Genomic DNA, 19288 nt, shown 5'->3' with positions numbered 1-19288 from the left:
GGAAGTGACTGTGTGAAGGAGGCATGGGGACAGGCAGTTTGATTTTTCAGGGCTTTGTAGGCTTTGGTTGAGGACTTTGGTTTTAAATCTGAGTGAGATGGGGAGTCACTATGGGTTCTGAGTATAGAAAGTGAAAGTAGTTCAGTCGTTTCTGATCTTTGCAACTCCAGGGACTGTATAGTCCATGGAATTCTCTAGGCCAGAATACTGGAGTGGGTAACCTTTCCCTTCTCCAGGGGATCTTACCAACCCAGGGATGGAACCCAGGACTCCTGCATTACAGGTGGGCTCTTTACCAGCTGAGCCACAAAGGAAGCCCAAGAATACTGGGGTGGGTAGTTTATAAGCGCCACTTTTTAAAAGGATCATTCTGACTGCTGGTGGAATATAGGCCGTGGGGGACAAGGATGGAAGCTCTGCTAAGGGTGACTAATTTGTCCTAGTTTACCTGGCATTTCCCTGATTTTAGCATCAAAAGTCCTATGTCCTGGAAACTCCCTCAATCCCAGGCAATCAAGGACAGCTGGTTGTCTATAGGGAGACCAGGTGAGAGAGGATGGTCCTTGCACTAAAGTGATGGTGATGGCACAGTGGTCAGATTCTGGGCATGTCTTGAAAGCAAAGCCTAAAGATTTTGCTACTGGAGTGAATGTGGGTGTGAGAGAATCAAGAGCATCGAGGATGACTGTCAGGTTTTTGGCCTGAACGACTGGAAGAAGTTGCCATTTACACACAGGAGGAAGGCTGGCGTAGATATTGGCCATCAGGAGTTTTGTTTTGGACGAGGTAGTTTGAGATAACTTAATAGACTGGCTAGGAGAGATGTCAGTCAGGCTTTTGGGTATATGAGTCTAAAATTCTGAGAAGTGATCTGGGCTGGAGGTATAACAGTGAGAGTTGACAGTGTAGCTATGATATTTAAAGCCATGAGTCTGGGGGAGATCACTGAGGGAATGAATGTGGATAGAGGGCTAAGGACTGAGTCCTAGGGCACCTGACATTTAGAGATCAGAGAAAAGAAGAGAAACTAGCAAAGGAGACTGAAAAGCAGGAGCCAGTAAGGAGAGCCCAGATTAAGTGGAACCAGGAGAGAAATCTATGCTCATTATCCCTAGATGCCATGCTGAAGGCTTAAACAGGGAAGTAATCAGATGGTGCCAAGAAGCCAATCTAAGCTTAGTTGTGCAACCTACATGGAGGCTGACTTGGGCTTAGTTAGCTTTCTGAGCTGCCCGTATCCTCAGGAGGTGTGAGCAAGTCCCTGACCCAAGCAGTTCCTAGGGATTACTCGTGCATAGAGGAGATCTGCTTCTAGGACTCAAGCATCTGCTGGGAGTTGGACTAGACAACTCTCAAAGTGCCTTCAAACTGGATGTGGTGAAATTCTGGGAGCTGATGGAAACAACTGTCTGTCACAGAGTATGGGGTGTTGGGCTGAGCCTTGAAGGATAAGCAGGTGTTTGAGGATGGGGTGAGGGGGGAAGTGGGGAGGGGCACTCCTAGGTGGAGCAGCAGTGTAAGCAAAGCTCCAGAGATGGGAATGAGCAGGGTCTGTTGAAGAGTCACCTGGTCAGAAGGGAAACGTGTATGAAGGATGGGGAGGAAGGTGAGGCTGGAAAGAGATGTAGGGACAGATGGTGGGAAGCTCCCATAGGGCCAGATGCCCCAGAAACACTTGCCAACACTTGGCTGAAGGAAGGTAATTAAACAAAAGAGATTGTAAGAGCCAAGGAAAGTGAAAGTGAAAGTGAAGTCGCTCAGTCCTGTCTGACTCTTTGTAACCCCATAGACTGTAGCCTACCATAGACTCTAGCCTACAGGCTTCTCCATCCATGGGATTTTCCAGGCAAGAGTACCAGAGTGGGTTGTCATTTCCTTCTCCAGGGGATCTTCCCAACCCAGGGATCCAACCAGGGTCTCCCGCATTGCAGGCAGATGCTTTACCCTCTGAGCCACCAGGGAAGCCAGAAGACCTGAGGTCAGGGCTGCCCACTGCTCTGGGTGTACCCTGTCCCAGGCCCCATTCGGGACAGGTATCCATCAACTTTTCCTTAAAGCCTAGGGATACAACAAACCGCTGAAGGACCTAGGGCCCTGTCCTGGAGGCTGCTCTGTGGGTCAGGGGTACAGGACCAATAATTCAGAGTGTGGGTCAGACCCTGGTAGAAGCAGTAGAGGTGCACAATGTCCAGGAAACACCCCTGCTGGAGTCCCTTCCTTCCATTAGACTTTACAAATGCTAGCCCTGGATGCTCAGTGTTCAGAACTCAGTGACCCGCCTTTAAGGAACAATGGGGTCTGGGCATTCTGGGGACTCCTATTGGCTAAACAGATGAGTAGGTGAGCTCCCTCTCCCCAGAGGCACCAGTAAGGTACCAAGATTTGACTGTATGGATTCCCAAAGGGAGGACCTCAGCCTCCCTGGTGGTAAATGTGGTTCCTCCCCAAACCCCTGCCACTTGCTTTGTGCCCTTAGGCTTGGGGGCACTCAGGGAAGACCTTTTGCCTGGATGGGAGTGATGACTGCCTGCATGGAAGAGTATTAAAGAGTTAGGACAGGGTTTACTCTAGAAAACTACGGATTTCTTGAGGGCAGAGGCCATGTATCTCTGCCCACCCAGAGAATATCCCAGGACCATCTCAATTGAATGATTAGGGTTTGGTGAAATGGGATGGGATACTGGTGTCCCATCCACTGGTAAACTGCTATTTTCTTGATGGTCTTTGCCTGTAGTGAGGCTTCTTATTCTGATGTTTTGGATGGGCCAGGGTTGGGATCCAGAGGCTTGAGTAAGCCTGGGCAGTCATGCTTCTCCAGACCTTACTTTCCTTATCTGTGAAGGGCTAAAGGTGGCCTCTTAAGCTCTCTGAAAATTCTGCTTTGAATAAAAGAATGATGAGGCAAGTCAATGAGAAGGAAAGGAAGGAATTGAGAGAGTGGTTAAATGGAGAAGTTGTGTTCAGTCATCCGACTTTGTGACCCCATGGATTGCAGCACACCAGACTTTCCTGTCCTTCACTGTCTCCCAGAGTTTGCGCAAACTCATGTCCATTGAGTCAATGATGCCATCCAACCATCTCATCCTCAGTCATCCCCTTCTCCTGCTTTCTATTTTTCCCAGCATCAGAGTCTTTTCCAATGTGTGGTCTCTTCGCATCAAGTGGCCAAAGTATTGGAGCTTCAGCTTTAGCATCAGCCCTTCCATTGAGTATTCAGAATTGATTTCCTTTAGGATTGATTGGTTTGATAAGTGGAGGGGACGAATGGTGAAAGGGCTAAGGAGAGGAATGAGAAACAGCCGAGACTCCCCAAACTACACCTTTCAGCCAGCTTATTCTTTTTTCTTATTGCCTTTAGTGTGGGTGTCACTGTACTTTGGATTCCTGGGGCTGTGTTCTGTGGTAACTGGCAGCTGCATTCTCTTTCTGCACTGGAGGAAGAACGTGCGGCGGGAAGAGCGTGCCCAGGAGTGGGTGGAGGTGATGAGAGCAGCCACATTCACCTACAGCCCGCTGTTGTACTGGATTAACAAGCGACGGCACTATGGCATGAATGCAGCCATCAATACTGGCCCTCCCCCTGCTGCCACCAAGACTGCGACTGACACCCAGAATTCAGATCGCCCCTCGGAGCTGGATGTCCCTGAGAGCAGGAGCTATGCTGCTCAAGATAGCAGCCCCAAGGTGGAGGCCCCCGGCCCCCTGCATCCTGCAGTGCAGCTGGCACCACAGCAGCCCCTACCTTCTTCCCCAGTGCTGCGGCCCCAGGCCAGCTCCCCACTCCCAATTCCCATCTTTCAGGAGGTGCCCTTTGCCCTCTCCCTGTGTAACCTACCCCCGATGCTGAACCACTCGGTTTCCTACCCTTTGGCCACCTGTCCTCAAAGGAATGTCCACTTCAATTCCCTCCCCACAATGGCCCAGGGGGACCACTGCTTGAATGCCAAGCCCTTTGCTTCAGAACTGTAGCCTGCGCTCACTGAGGATGGGAGCTGGAGGTATCCTGGGCAGAACAGGAAATAGAGCTGACCTCAGGGAGGTGGTATTGACACGAGGCCAGGGCCCAAGTGGATGTCACCTAATGAAAGATTTAAAAAGTCCAAAGGCTCCATGTGTCTCATTTGTCGTTAGGAGGGCAGTGTCTGATGGAGGGCATTTTGCAAACTAAGCTAAAGGTCAGAGTCTCACCAACACCAGTGGGAATGACTGTGGGGAGACACACTGAGCCAGTACTTGTGATGGGCTCAACATCCCTCTGTTATTTCAGAATAAAACCATGTGCCAGACCCTGGGTTAGGTGCCCAAAGGCACTGCTGTTCTGTGGGACACTGAGCACAGCCACAGAGTGACAGTCACGGAGGATGCATGAGCAATGGTGATTCGTAATGGCCAAAACAAGTCAGTGTGAAATCTATGAACCACACTGCACTGCTGCTTGAATCGAATTCTTTGTTAACATCTATGATGTATTGTCTCTACATTATTTCTAATACAGGAACACTGTCAAACAGATATCACAATCTTTCTCTTACAGATTAAGAGTTTCCAAGGGCATTTTGCATATCATTTAAAAAAATATTTGTTTTGGCTACGCTGGGTCTTGGTTGCGGCACACCGGATCTTTATTTGAGGCATGTGAACTCTTAGTAGTGGTATGTGGTATCTAGTTCCCTGACCAGGGATCGAACCCAGACCCTCTGCATTGGGAGCACAGAGTCTTAAGCCATTGGACCACCAGGGAAGTCCATCATATCATGTTGCAAAGTCTCAAATTTGTCTGCCTGGCATCAAAGTTCCTGATCTTTCCACCATTCACCATGGTCCCCATTCCCTAATGTCTTTTTTGAAAACTCTTGGAAAATGATTTGTGTGTGTAGGGCATGATTAACTTGGTTTACAGATTGACTTGGCAGAGGGCTGGCCAATGAACCTCCTAAAAGTACCCAATTTTTTAAATCTTAAAGGGACTCATGGCTTCTCCCAAAGTTAAGATCCTGCTGCTACTGCTGCTAAGTTGCTTCAGTCGTGTCCAAGTCTACGCGACCCCATAGACGGCAGCCCACCAGGGTCCCCTGTCCCTGGGATTCTCCAGGCAAGAATACTGGAGTGGGTTGCCATTTCCTTCTCCAATGCATGAAAGTGAAAAGTGAAAGTGAAGTCGCTCAGTCGTGTCCGACTCTTAGAGACCCCATGGACTGCGGCCTACCAGGCTCCTCGTCATGTGAATATTATTTTTTGCATCTTCTGGAAACTATTCTAAAAGGAGAGACAAAGATAATACTGGCTATTTGATCCCAGTTCAAGTCTAAGAAAACCTAGTTGTGCTCCAAGATATGCTCCAGGATATAAAATTTTCCTTCACTTTGGAAATGAGAAAATCCCCTTACCGTACTTATGAGCTAGTCTTTATGTATGCTTTTTCCTGAGAGGAAAGGCCTCCCAGATTGTGTGTGTGTGTAATCCCAGAATCTAGCAACCATGTAGAGCTAATTAAAAAAATTTTGTGTGTGAAAAAAGCCCCAGCCTCTTCCTCTATGACCCTTATATTGCAATGGATTTCAAGCCTTCTTCCTTCATTTTTCCTGAAGACATGGAATATTTCCTGTAAACATGCTCCTATAGTGAACCTCAAAATAAAAAGCAGGTCTAAGTGGAACTTCCCTGGTTGATGCAGAGTCAGGGGCTTTACTCTTCCCTCACCCTGCCCACATCGCCACAGATGCCAAAACGCCTTCATTTCTTCAGGCCAAATTGGGCAAATCTGCAGATTCTTCAATGTTACTTTCTGTCCACCATCTGTTAGGCTTTGCATCCAAAAGGAGGAAGGAGTCCATAAAAATAAGGATCAAAGTAGATTTTTCTTCTTAGTAATGGGGGGGGGGGGCACATGAGCCTTTAATCATAGACACAGTGGAAGAAAAAAGCAATGTTTAATTTATATAAATTAAAATGGTTTTATTACTGACATGAAATTAGCAAAGCCCAAATCAAGTGATGGAAATCTTGAATTCACTCCCTAAACAGAATCAAAACTGCTTAAACATTACCAAAATAGCTCCACTAAAGCAAAGTAGGTTTACATTTCTTAATATGAGAAAAGAACAAGATAGGTTAGGTTCGTATAACAAACGATATACGCTCTATAAAGTCTCAGGAATACCCAAATGTGTTCTGGTTTGGATATGAGAGGACCCACATCTTACTGGTGTTGTGTTGGTAAGCAAGCCAATGAGGTGTGTAGCAAACAAAAGCTGTCACTAAAAACAACTCAACAACAGGCCATTATGAGTATGAGCCCATCTCAGTCAAAATCTTCAACTGTGACCGCCAAGACCAGAGCGAGAAGGGGGGCAGATGGGGCTCTGTCCAGCAACAAAGTGAGGGAATGCCGAGGGCAGGGAAAGCAGCTAGCAGCAGGTGGAGGGTGTCCACTCTTCAGCTGGGCTGTAACAGACACAACCCTAAGAGCCAGGCCCTTCTCTGCTTGTAAGACAACACTACTATTTAGGGATCCAAGCCAGTTTCTCTCTTTGAGTCTTCTCTTCCTTTAATATATTGCCCCTCGATTTATGAGGGAGTCTCTCTAGGTAAACATTATACCAGATAGACGGCAAAAGAAAAACAGGACCAAGAAGTCATGCCTTGGGTAACTTAGGAAAGCAGTAGGAGCTGCCAGAATGAAGAGATAAAAAAGCATTTGAAATGAAAACTGAAACCAAAACTACTAATTCTACTCAGTCTTCCTCTCAGGATTGAGGTGTGGCAGGTTAGGCTTGATTACAGATCAACATACGCTGGGTAAGTTAAGACAACTTTCAAAAAAAATCCCAAATTAATACTGAAAGATACTGATTTATGTTGATGTATGGTAAAAACAAACACAATATTGTAAAGCAATTATCCTCCAATTAAAAATAAAAAATAATGAACAATATAGGCTTATGGGAATTCTTTTAAGCCGACAAATATGCTTAACTTAGAACAAAGGCATTCAAGATGTCCTAGTTCTACCTGGGAGATACAGCATTTTCCCAGGTGGTGTGACAGGGTATTCACAGGTCCGAGAGTGTAGAGGAACACCTCTGCCAAATTTGGTAGGGGAGAGGATGGCACCATCCACCTTGAGGTGGGAAGCACAGAGGATAAACTGAAAAGCACAGGTGATGCAAAAGAGAAGCACATACAAAGAGTAAAAGTGTCCTCAAAGTGTTTGCCTATGAATAAGAATTTGAAACTAAAAAGGACAAGCTACATTACCCTCAAGTATGTTTCTTATAAATCAAATCTCAAAAAAAAATACCTTCCAGGTACAGACATACTATTTATGGTACAATATATACAAATATAGCAGTATAATTTATTGCTAGAATTTTATTTGGTTGTTACAAAATTTGCAAGGGTATATATATTTAAAAAAGTGGGGGGGGGGGGGCATGAAAGGCAGCCAGAAGAGTAAGTATCTTCAAGTTACCTAAAGTGCCAGACTAATTTTATACTATACTTAAACCTTTCCAAGAACATAAAATAGCACAGATAGGCAAAGGAATTAGAAGCATGAGCCATAATGAGGTAAGCAGACACATTCATAGGAAAAGACTTCATCCTGCCTTAACTCTAAATTTTAATATCTCTAGGGAAAAAGAAAGGTTAGCCAACACCAAGCTGAACATCATATGAAGAAAAAAACAGCCCTTAAACATTTAAAGGTGCTCAACTGTATCCATGGCTAACAGGGAAACTTGGACAAAGTGAAAATGGAAACAAACCCTACCAAAGAAGTCTCAAGGCTTCTCTAGTTTCTCCCTGACTTGGCCGGACAGCACAGTTAAATTTTTCAGTTTCCCTTTTGTGTAGCCTGAAGATTGCTTCGAAGATCAACATAGCACAAATGTAGGTGACATGGAGAAACAATTCCTTCTAGTCCAGGGACCTTTAGTACCAGGGCTACAGAAGTATTTAACGGGAGGATTATACTTGCTTGTATCAGATTTGAAAAAACTTGCTGCCATCATGTGAAGCCCCTACTCCAGGCCTGCCTGCCATGTTCTCTGGACAGAATCCTCTGGACAGAAAGCCTCTAGTTATTTCTGAGCTGCAATTGTAAGGAAACGTAATATGATTTCAGGTGTTTCATTTTACAACATTTTTGGCCTTAGTCAGCCCACAGAGGAACACATTAGGTTCTTGGTTAGCCCCCAGGTAAAAATCTCAAGAAGGTTCCTGGATCAGAATTAGAGGCAGCGCTTTCCTCTATAGTTCCTGAGTAGCCAGGCTGAGACAGTGGCCAAGGGACTGCAGCCCTGCCATTCAGAATGGAGACAGTATCAGAGGTGAAAGTCAATTAGAGCTTAAAGGTAGACTTGAGTGGATGGGTGGGGGAAGATAATCTAGTTCACTCAGGGGGGAAAACTACTGGCTCCTACTGGATTAACTTTTTATGCATATAAACCCTGAAACAGGATTAAAATGAGAAAATCCCCAACAAGACTTCTGGTTCACAGGATGGGAGGACAGAACAAATAGCCAGATCTTACGTTCCTGAGTCTAGAGGCAGCCCTGTTCCCTCAGTGTCCACTCCCTTAATCAATTCCCCCAGCACCAGGCCACACCCCATGGCAGCACCTAAAGATGTCTTAAGGAGACGGGGACATAGCTTCAAGCTGCTACCAGGTAAGATTAGCAATTTTTAATAACAAGTCATTTGTTCACATCCTGTTTCAAACCATTTTCCCCACTTCTCACAAAATATGCACAACTCCTTCACTTTAAATATTTACAAACAGAAAAGGTCTATCTGTTAAAGGAAAGACATTTTCTGAGTCTGTATAAAGTGCAGCTAATTTAAGGCAAATTTATGTGAAATATAAAAGGTGGCTTAGTCTCTCTATATACACATTTTCCAGTTTTAAAAGATAAGGTCTCCTCCCCTCAGAAAAAGGAAAGAGAAAAAAAGAGGGCTTGACTTTTTTTCTGGCAATTTTAAAATTAAGATCTTACTGGTTTCAGGAAATCATAGATTTCTGAATAAGTAAAATGGTCTTTTTTAAAAAAATAACTTTTATATAGCTTTTTCAAACAAGTTAAAAGGTGACAATGTGTCTGCTACTGTAGTTTGGAGGACTGGAGGATTGATCGGTAGGTAGAAGGGTTGTTTTTGTTAGCTGAGCAGATAATAGGTAGTCCACAGCATACATCCACTTCTGAAATGAGCCTGATGAGGCTAGACACCTAAAGCTGCTCTCAGCTCCAGGAATGAGTATCTTCCATCTCCATCAGAATCAAACTCTCTTAAACGCTCTGGTTCTGGCCCAACAGACTCTAAGGTGTCCTCGATTTGCTGGTAGGTCAGCTTCCCATCCACATCCTGGCCAGTCTTATGGAATAAGCCCTGAAGATCTGTTAAAAAGGAATCACAAAAACATGTATGTACCTATATGCATAGCTAAATTTAGTTAACAGTTTAAAAAGTAGTCTCAACTGAATTTAAAGCACTAAAAGAAAAGCTACTTTGCAGACTTTGTTCCCCAAAGGTAAAGTTTAAGGTCTCACTAAATCTCAAAGAGGAATTGTTTTTGCTTTTTAAATGTATATGTATTTATTTTTGGCTGTGCTGGGTCTTTGTTGCCTTGTGCAGACTTTTCCACTTGCGGCAAGTGGAGGCTACTCTTTGCTGGGGTGTGTGGGCTTCTCACTGAGGGGCTTCTCTTGTGGAGTGCAGGTTTCAGTACTTGCAGTAGCTGTGACACATGGGGATTAGTTGCTCCGAGGCATGTGGAATCTTCCTGGACCAGGGATCAAACCTGTGCCCCAGCACTGCAGGTGGATTCCTATCTGCTGAGTCACCAGGGAAGTCCCTGAAAGACTAATTCTTGATCCTTTAAGGATGAGAGAATACTGAAGGGCACCATCCTCCCAAAATAGAAGCAGTGACAGATAATCACAAGAGAAGTGAATGGACTAGCTTTCTCTCTATGCAGGGTCTTTCTTTAAGATTTTCCAGATTTTATTCTTATGTTGAAGGGGTAGAAGGGACTGCAGAAGCCTTAAGAGTTAACTGACAGGAGCTCTGATGGCCTATAGAACAGACTATGGCATATTGTCAATTCAATAGTTATTATATAATCCAGTAGTTCCATTCCTAGGGTATAAACTCAAGAGAAATAAAAATGTGTGTCTACACAAAAAGCTGTAAATGAGTGTTCATAGCTTCATTGTTACTAATAGTCAAAATGTAGTATATCCATAGGATGGAATATTATTCAGTCAAAAAAGGAATGCAGTATTGTTGCATGCCACAAAATAGATAAACCTTGAAAACATTGTGCTAAGTGAAAGAAGCATATTGAAAGAAAGAAGCACACATAAGACCATGTATTACATGATTCCACTTACATGAAACACCCAGAATTGGCAAATCCAAAGAGAAAGTGGTTGAGAGATTAGTAGTTGCCAGGGGTTAGGGGAAGGGGGATAATAGGATGTGACTATTCTCTTTCTGAGACTGACCTTCCCCACTCTCCCACCCTGCCCAAGAGTGGGCTCTATAATGAACACCTAGGAGGGCCAACTGTTTATATAATGTTTAACAAGGGATTGACTGTGTCCCCACTGAATGACTTAGTATTAATGATTCAGTCTCTAGAACAGACTTATGGACATGGGGGAGTGGGGAAAGAGAGGGTGACAAATGGAGATAGTTGCATGGAAACATGTAGATGGCCAGTGGGAATTTGCTGTATGACTCAGGAAACTCCAACCAGGGCTCTATGACAACCTAGAGGGGTGGGAAGGGGTGAGAGGCAGAAGGGAGGTTCAAGAGGGAGGGGACATATGTATACCTATGGGTGAGTCATGTTGATGTATGGCAGAAATCAACACAATAGTGTAAAGAAGTTCTCCTTCAATTAAACATAAACAATAAAAAAAAATAGATTTAGTCTCTAATACCAGAGGACGGTACTGTCAAGCAATTTTGTAGACAACCTCTTGTGTAAGTCCCTACTTTCAGTCCTAAGAGCCCCAGCAAAGCAGCTATATAAAGCTCTCTGAAAACCAGGAAAGCAATGAGACACCTGTTCCCAATTCCTGCCACCAAGTGGTCAACTGGAAAATGTTTTGTGTGTGTGCGTGTGTGTACACACGGGGCATGAGTTTATAGAATGTGCTGCACACTCTGCAAGAGAATTCTAATAAAAATCAGATTGTTGCCTCAGGTCATTTAAAAAATGTAGTCATTCAAAAGTGTGCACCACCTATATTAGGGATTAAAGTATAAATGTTAAGATGGCTATTTCTTAATCTGCTCTAACAGTCTTTCCTCCTTTTATTTCATCAATTCTTGATGTAAAAATGAAGACCAGGAGGAGGCAACTTGTGTTGCCAACAAACACAACTTAACATGCTCCTGTCTCCCCAGAAAACAGAAAGAAAAAAAATGAGGATAGGGAAGAAAGTATTTAAATGGCAATACATATTTTTTAAAACAATTTTTAATTGAATGATAATTGCTTTACAGAATTAGGTTGTTTCCTGTCACATATCAACATGAATCAGCTGTAGGTATACATATGTCCCCTCCCTCTGAACCTCCCTCCCGCCTCTCACCTCTTCCCACCCCTCTAGGTTGTCACAGAGCACTGGTTTGAGTTTCCTGAGTCATAGAGCAAATTCCCACTGGCTATCTATTTTACATATGGTAATGTAAGTTTCCATGTTACTTTCTCCATCCTGTCACCCTCTCCTTCCTCCCCCCGCCATGTCTTTAAGTCTGTTCTCTGTGTCTGCTTCTCCATTGCTGCCCTGCAAATAAATTCATCAATACCATCTTTCTAGATTCCATATATATGCGTTAGTATACAATACTTATCTTTCTCTTTCTGACTTACTTCACTCTGTACAATAGGCTCTAGGTTCATCCACCTCATTAGAACTCAAATTAAATGGCAATGTAAATGCCATTGTAAATTGCCATTTAATGGCAATGTAGGTTTCCTATGCTTTAAGAATTAATTGTAACCTATAGATAACTTATTCACTTAACAAATATTCACATGTCCCAGGCACGAGGATAGGGGCTGGGAGTGAAGTTAAATGTTATAGCTCCCTAGGAAATTACAACCGTGTGACATGTGCAAACATAAGATACTGTGAGTACACACACAGGAGGAGCCTAGTCCAGTCCTGAGAGGTAAGAAAATGTTTCCTGGTGGAAAGGTTTCTAAAGTGAGGTGAAGAGTCAGGCAGAGAGGGTGATAGGAATGGGTGATTTTCCAGGCAGTTAGCAAGTGCAAAATCAGGAAACCAAACATCACAAAGAGGGATGGAATACACTGCTGGAAGCAAGACAAATACATTTCTCTGTGAATCAGATCCTTCCTACTAACATTTATCTTGCCGATTTTCAGCCAAAGACCCCTCATTTCTGAAGGACTTCTGACAAACAGGGTCGACTTTTACTTTACTCTGCTAGTCTCACAGTATTATGTTTGCTTGTCTTCTTCACTGGACTGTTATATCCGTGGGGAAAGTGAGACTGTATCTTCTTATACTGTATTCTTACTGCTTACACTGGGTCTAACTAGGTACTCACTGAATGACTGAAGACTCTAAAAAACATTCACAGAGACATAACATAGTGTAGTGTGGTTAATGGCACCCCACTCTAGTACTCTTGCCTGAAAAATCCCATGGATGGAGGAGCCTGGTGGGCTGCAGTCCATGGGGTCGCTAAGAGTCGAACGCGACTGAGCGACTTCCCTTTCACTTTTCACTTTCATGCATTGGAGAAGGAAATGGCAACCCACTCCAGTGTTCTTGCCTGGAGAATCCCAGGGACGCGGGAGCCTGGTGGGCTGCCGTCTCTGGGGTCGCACAGAGCCGGACACGACTGCAGTAGCAGCAGTGTGGTTAAGAGTAAAAGTTTCGTTGTCAAACTGCCTTGGTGTGAATTTTGCCTCATCAGTTATGGCTGTGTGGACTTTAGGCAATTCCCTATCAGTAAAATGGGTATAATACACGACTACTGATGGTCCCAGGATTTTACTAGGATTATATAATATAATGCATATCAAGTATCTGGCCCACAGGAAGTGCTCAACAGTGTTAGATATCAATCTTTATCTTACAAGTTAAAACAGTTAGAAAGTTACAACTTTGAGCTATTTCCTCTATCATTCCATAATATAAAAATTTTACCTTCGATGCTAGAAATTCCTGGAAGGGAAACAGGTCTTAGCTGGACAGCTTTCTCAATCTGGTCTCCAAGAGACTGTGGGAATTTTGGCAATGTTGATGGCTGTGATGTGAAATTCTGTACTTGCTCTGTAACAAACAATATACAGTTTTAGTATTACCAGTCTGACATAAAATTAAACCAATATTGAAGGTCACTTTCAAACTTTAATATTTAAGTTTGAAGCTGTGGTCCCAACTGGATGCTCTTACAGTTCAAGTTAGCTTTACACATGTTTAGAAGTTGAGAGTTCAGCTGCAATGAGAGAAGCATTGGGGATTTGACATCGTAGGAACGCTGCTAAGAGCCTAATTTGAGGGTACGTGTCACCAGACCAGCTGTGCTGAAAGAACGCTACCATACAATTACGTAGCACAATGTCAGGGCAAGGCCTCCCACTGTACTTTTGTCTCCCATGTAAAAGAGTAACGGAAGTTGCATTGCTTTCCCCAAAATGAAAAATACTTGTGGGTGGGTAGAGGTCAAAATGAACATAATCTAGTGCCTTGGTTACATTATGAAGCAGCACCAGCAGAGGTTGATGCAACGGCTAATATCGATTAGGTTATGTCCCTGCCTAAAGTCAAAGGCCCTTCCAACCCAATGATCCCATGTTATTACTTGTTAATGGCTTTTCAGGAGGACTAATATTTATTTTTAAGTAAATTTTATGCACTTACAGAAATGAAGACTCCCGTAAACAACATTTAGGGCTGGTTTAATACATACTATGACAGTAATGTTTCTGCCTATAATTGGATGCAGACAGCATGGAGAAGTCTATTTCCAGCTAAACATTACCCATTCTTCCCTTAATAGACTGGAGTACAAATCATGTGCAAAATGGGCTTTTTCTAAATGAAAGCAAAGTGTAGCAGCTTCAACTCGGTGCGCTCAGGCATCATTCACTCCATGCCATCAGTCCTGCCAGAACACCTTTCCCCATTCCCTGTGTGGGAGGCGAGCTGCCCAAGCCTGCGTGAAATATTCAGAAGCCAATCCTGAATATCTTACCTTCACTGGCAGTCTTCGGAGGCCTGCTGCTCTCAGGTTTGTTTGTGAGAGCACTTATCAGCTGCAGCTTCTCTCTAAGCTTAGATACCTGAGAATCTGAACTATCTTCTTTCTGTCCAAAACAAAGATCATAGAAGATTTAAGGCAGGAGGAGGACCTCATCTGATTCTTCATGATATTCCCAAAGCCTAGTTAGCCTGTAGCTCTTGACCCCAAATAGGCTCCCTCTGAAGGCAACGAAGGAATGAATCAATAATTACTAGAGACATCTTTAGTACTCAGTGTTGATGAGGGCTGGGCTGGATTTGAGCCTACACCATTCAGGGAACATTATGCCACAGATGATCTGATTCGCCGTGTGCACTTGGCAGCTGGGGAAGGCATGCATATGCCAGCAGTAAAGGAATGCACACTTGCTCAGGTGCCTTCATGATACCCATTTCCGAAATGGGCAGGATCCTGTTGTCTAGGAACTATTTCATACTAACTAAATAATTTTTCTGAGTAGCTTACTTCACCTTGTGACTATACCACTTTAGGCAGAGTTTCATGCTCTTATCACCTTAAAAAAAAAAGAAAAAAGCAACCAGACCACAAGTATTCCCTTGATCTGCCTTCTCGTCCCCCATGATAACTATTAACTGGTGGCAGGAATTGTTAGGAACATGAAAGAATTATAGTATTTCTAATTCAAGGCCTTACTTGTATCTTTAAAAAAAATCCCCCCCCCACCTCTGTCTCATTCCTAGATGATACAGTGGCATATAAAAAATACAATTAATTATAAAAAGAGAGAAGTCTGGTTTCTGTGAGGTCAGTTTCTAACGGCATAGGCTAGTTTGAAAGGTCCTGATCCTATGTCTAATTACAATATTGACCACTATATGTTTCTTTCATTCAACATAGACTTACTTATTCCTCTCTTATCCTTATTCTACACTAACAGTTACTGTATAGTAGAAGGAAATGGTTACTGTATAGTAGAAGTAATCTTGCCTGGGAAATCCCATGGACAGAGGAGCCTGGCAGGCTACAGTCCATGGGGTCACAAGAGTCACACACAACTTAGCGACGAAACCACCATCATGGATCACTCTTAGTTTATTTAGGGAGTCAAAATATGGATATATATAGCTAAAACTAGGTACTAAATGCTTGAATAATTTATGGCAAGGAGAAATTGCATTTTGCTAGGATGCTTAGATGAGGCAGCACTAAGACACTGGGGTAACAGTTAAAAATCACAAAGTGTTGGAAAGTAAAGCCAAAAAATTCAGGCAAAAATGTGTACTAGCTCTATTTTATTCTGATATTTACTATTAAAATCTGAATTGTTGTTGAAATCACTACTATTTTCCAATAGTAACCATCTGTTACTTTTTTTGTGCTCAACATTTTTATGTGGATCTTAAATTTCTCTTGTTATTCTCTAGGTGAAGTTCAATTTTTTTTTTGGTAGTAGCAGTTAGAAAACTCAACAAAAACCTAGCTTTTAAAGCACTAAAATCTTAATATATGTGATTTTTATCTAGATAATACACAAAACTGTTAAGAACAAGTATAGATGGAAAGCATTACACTGAAAACTGTCTGACATATGGTTCATTTCCTGTGAACTCACATCCTTGAGCTTATCAAATGTAATGTGCATATGAAATGATATTTCAGTCACTCAGTCATGATCTTCCTGGCTTTTCCTTTATCTTAACCCAGGTCTTATAATACTAATAATATTACACAATACTCTAATCACAGAGAATGCTGAAAACACCCTTTCCTTCTGGGGATATCAAAACATATCAGATTGTTGTCTTATCTAGACAATATATCTGGGAGAAAGGAAAAATGGGAAGGTACAAGGTGAAGAGAACTGACTGAAGCTTAAAGGGACTTTGTATGCACTGAGACTACAATCTTTTCTCCCCTTTCCATTCCCCCAAAGACTGTAATCTTAACAACAAGGAATAGTTTTTGGTTTAGATACCATTTTTAGATAACTTATGCCTCTGTTCCCCATCAACAGTACAGAGAACTTACTGTCTTAGCTTAAAACTCCCTTCCTTAGGGAAGTCTTCCTGTTCTGTTAACACTCTGTGATATCCTATACTTTTCCTCTGTAGCACTTATATTTCACTCAATTATGTGTTGATCTTTGGATTGATGGACTTTATGAGTTCCACCACAAGAACGGTCACATGTCTATCCTGCTCACTGTGGTCACCCCAGCTTCTAGCAGAGAGCTGGGCATGGGGCAGGTGCCTGATAAAGTATTTACTTATTTACTAATATACTAATTACTGTGTCTTGAAGTTTCAGCAAAAAAGACTGAAGTGCTCCCTTTGAGAAAGAAGCAGATGCCTATGCATTTACTCTTACTTCAGAGAAAGCCTCTTATTATTTACCTTTATGCCCTGGGATTTTACTGACTTTATTCTGTTGGTCACTTGATGCAAAGACTCTCTCTTCAGAGTGGCAGCTCTATCATTCACCTTAAAGGGTGAAAGGAACAAAACGAGAGAAGATTAAAGGAAAACATGAAAACTTAAGCAACGTTTAGGACTTTTTAAACAAACTTGCCAAACTTATTTAAAGGGTCTCAGAACATTCAACAGAAATACCAGCAGGAGAATAAGAGGAGAGGGAGAAAGGTTTTAGAGAGACAAAGCTGAAACTCGTGTTTCTAGTTGTTTCCATCACAAACTTCAAAAAGTGAGAGCACTTTAACCCAAAACCATGCTGGGTATGATTCAGTTGGAAAAAACAGTAGGACAGATGGTACTACTGGCAATTTCCTCTTCTAGAGAAAAATAGAGTGGGGAGGGGAGGCACCGTATGGGGAGCTTTAGGGCCGGTGAGTTTTCACAATAAGCCTTGAAAACCAACCTTCAAGGCCTAATACTTATCAAATCACCCCAAATTCCTAGCCTCTACCATCCTTAGTTTGCTGCTGCTGCTGCTAAGTCGTTTCAGTTGTGTCCGACTCTGTGCGACCCGAGATGGCAGCCCACCAGGCTCCCCCATCCCTGGGATTCTCCAGGCAAGAACACTGGAGTGGGTTGCCATTTCCTTCTCTAATGCAGGAAAGTGAAAAGTGAAAGTGAAGTCGCTCAGTCGCTCAGTCGTGTCCAACTCTTAGCGACCCCATGGACTGCAGCCTACCAGGCTCCTCCGTCCATGGGATTTTCCAGGCAAGAGTACTGGAGTGGGGTGCCATTGCCTTCTCCCGTCCTTAGTTTAGCTAAGTTCAAAAGGGCTTTTTGAAAGAAGGCTCCTTTAATCTTCGCAGCTTTGTAGTAAATTACATACCCCTGGAAAGGAGGAGGAGGAATGGGTTCTCCTCCTCTAATCTCAAAGCCAAGGCCAGGCAACTTGCCAAGGCTGCACCATGGCAGAGCCAGTTCAAAGGTTGTTTGCTATGTGCCAGAGCTTGACGTTACTTGTGGGCTTGCTTCCAGCTTTGGCGGTTACTTGATTTACAGTACAATGTCCTGTATTTGGTTTCTATTTCTACATATGCCTATGTCTTTGCTGTATGAAATTTTTAAGGGTGGGACTTGCAGCTATTAAAAGATAATCCACATGGATTTCAAACAGTGCATATGTGAAAGGTGGTTTTTTAAAAAAGGAAAAAAAAAAAAAAAAAAACTCACCACATCTTATTTACAATAACATAAAAACCAGTAAACCATACAATCTGTCAGCATCAGTGACTCAGTACATCATTTGGGCTCCTCTTGTGTAAAATGAGAGGATGGACTCAACGATCTCTTTAGGGGAGGAGGTGGTCTGACCTGATGTGTCTTAAACAGCTTTCCTGACATTTTCTGTAATGTCAGATGAAGACTGAAACAGGACAAGTCTGAAAGCCTAGTCTGGGCTTAAAAAAACAAGATTCTCTAGTTATTGTCACTGTCATTGTTCCCACCCTTAATAACTTTTTCTTTAAGTCCTGATTTTTTTTTTTTTTTTTTAATTTGGCTGTGCCGAGTCTTACTTGTGGCACGTGGGATCTAGTTCCCTGACCAGGGATTGAACTGGGGCCCCCTGCATTGGTAACATGGCATCTTAGCCACCAGGGAAGTCCCAAACTGAAGTATAGTTGATTTACAGTGTTGTATTAGTTTTCAATGTACAACAAAGTGATTCCATTTCATGTACATATTTTTTTTTTCAGACTTTTTCCATCTTAGTAACTTAAAAATGAAAAGATCAAGAAGACTTTCCTTGGAAATATGTGCTGGAGCTTCCCTATCAGATGAGTCACTGGCAACACAAAAGGAGGCTTGTCATCTTTGCCAATAATTTGTGGGGAGGCCTTGGCAAGCAACTGGACCTCTCCACATCTCCCTTCCAAATCAGGACTAACACTGTCTGTACCATTCACATCACAGAGCTAGTATAAGGATTAGAGGAGACAGGATTAAGCACAACACAAACGTGGAGCCTCTCAAGTATGCCAGAGGTTGGTGTCTGAAAAGGTGGTGGACTGTCATCCATGTACAGACAAAACACATTGCAACAGAGAACACGTCAAAAAGAGGGGAAGAGGCTTACCATGCTGGAGGACAGGTTCGCCTGCTTTTCTACTTTGCTCATAGCAACCAGATCTCTTTCTATCAAGTTGACTCTCTCGGTAAGATTACTGATGGTCTCATTCATCCCCTCAAGTTTAAGATCATTCTGTCTCTGGTACCCCACTCGGGCACTGTTTACTTCCTCTAAAAAGCTGTGAAGGTACAGGATATCCTAGAGTGGAAATAAATCAAGTTATGGAATCCGGCTAAAGACATGTACTAAACAAGCAGGGAAGCAGCAGTGAACAACCCTTATTTTGTCCAAGTTACTGAAGTAAACTCCTTTCCCTGCTCTAGACCATTGATCATCTGTCTCTGCTTTGTCCCTCCACTCAGAATTGCTCCCAGTTGACTCCCTCTGGAATTATCTGACCTCAGTTAGACAGGAGGGGGAAAGAGGGAAGAGACTACCTACATGCTTCACTCTCTGGTCCTAGAAAGCTGAGAGCTTGAGAATTGATTTCCCAAT

At 42.9% G+C, this 19288-nt stretch overlaps 2 protein-coding genes across 4 annotated transcripts in view; one reads left to right on the top strand and one right to left on the bottom strand.

Moving 5' to 3' along the window:
- The first annotated feature begins 3179 nt into the window (after positions 1 to 3179).
- On the top strand, positions 3180 to 4100 carry TEX38 (testis expressed 38). Its single transcript, XM_027537363.1, has one exon. It carries the CDS (start codon positions 3265 to 3267, stop codon positions 3967 to 3969), a length of 705 nt encoding a protein of 234 aa, XP_027393164.1. The 5' UTR covers positions 3180 to 3264; the 3' UTR covers positions 3970 to 4100.
- Positions 4101 to 5929: 1829 nt separating this feature from the next.
- Positions 5930 to 19288, bottom strand: part of EFCAB14 (EF-hand calcium binding domain 14) — a 38231-nt gene continuing 24872 nt past the window's right edge. For 2 of the 3 annotated variants that reach the window (XM_027537360.1, XM_027537361.1), the window contains exons 8-12: positions 18800 to 18991; positions 16648 to 16734; positions 14246 to 14357; positions 13195 to 13320; positions 5930 to 9396 (exon numbers count right to left, since the gene is read on the bottom strand). In XM_027537360.1, coding sequence (XP_027393161.1) covers positions 9221 to 9396; positions 13195 to 13320; positions 14246 to 14357; positions 16648 to 16734; positions 18800 to 18991 — 693 coding nt within the window. In that variant the 3' untranslated portion in view covers positions 5930 to 9220. The remainder of the gene's footprint in view (positions 9397 to 13194; positions 13321 to 14245; positions 14358 to 16647; positions 16735 to 18799; positions 18992 to 19288) is intronic. The other variant, XM_027537362.1, reaches the window with a different exon arrangement.

This window comes from Bos indicus x Bos taurus, chromosome 3 (genome assembly GCF_003369695.1).
Source record: "Bos indicus x Bos taurus breed Angus x Brahman F1 hybrid chromosome 3, Bos_hybrid_MaternalHap_v2.0, whole genome shotgun sequence".
NCBI lineage: Eukaryota > Metazoa > Chordata > Mammalia > Artiodactyla > Bovidae > Bos > Bos indicus x Bos taurus.
This window is presented reverse-complemented; position numbering and strand designations above follow the sequence as displayed.

Coding starts and splice junctions, on each gene's coding strand:
- TEX38 (XM_027537363.1), top strand. CDS start 3,265: ATGGTGAAAGGGCTAAGGAGAGGAATGAGAAACAGCCGAGACTCCCCA.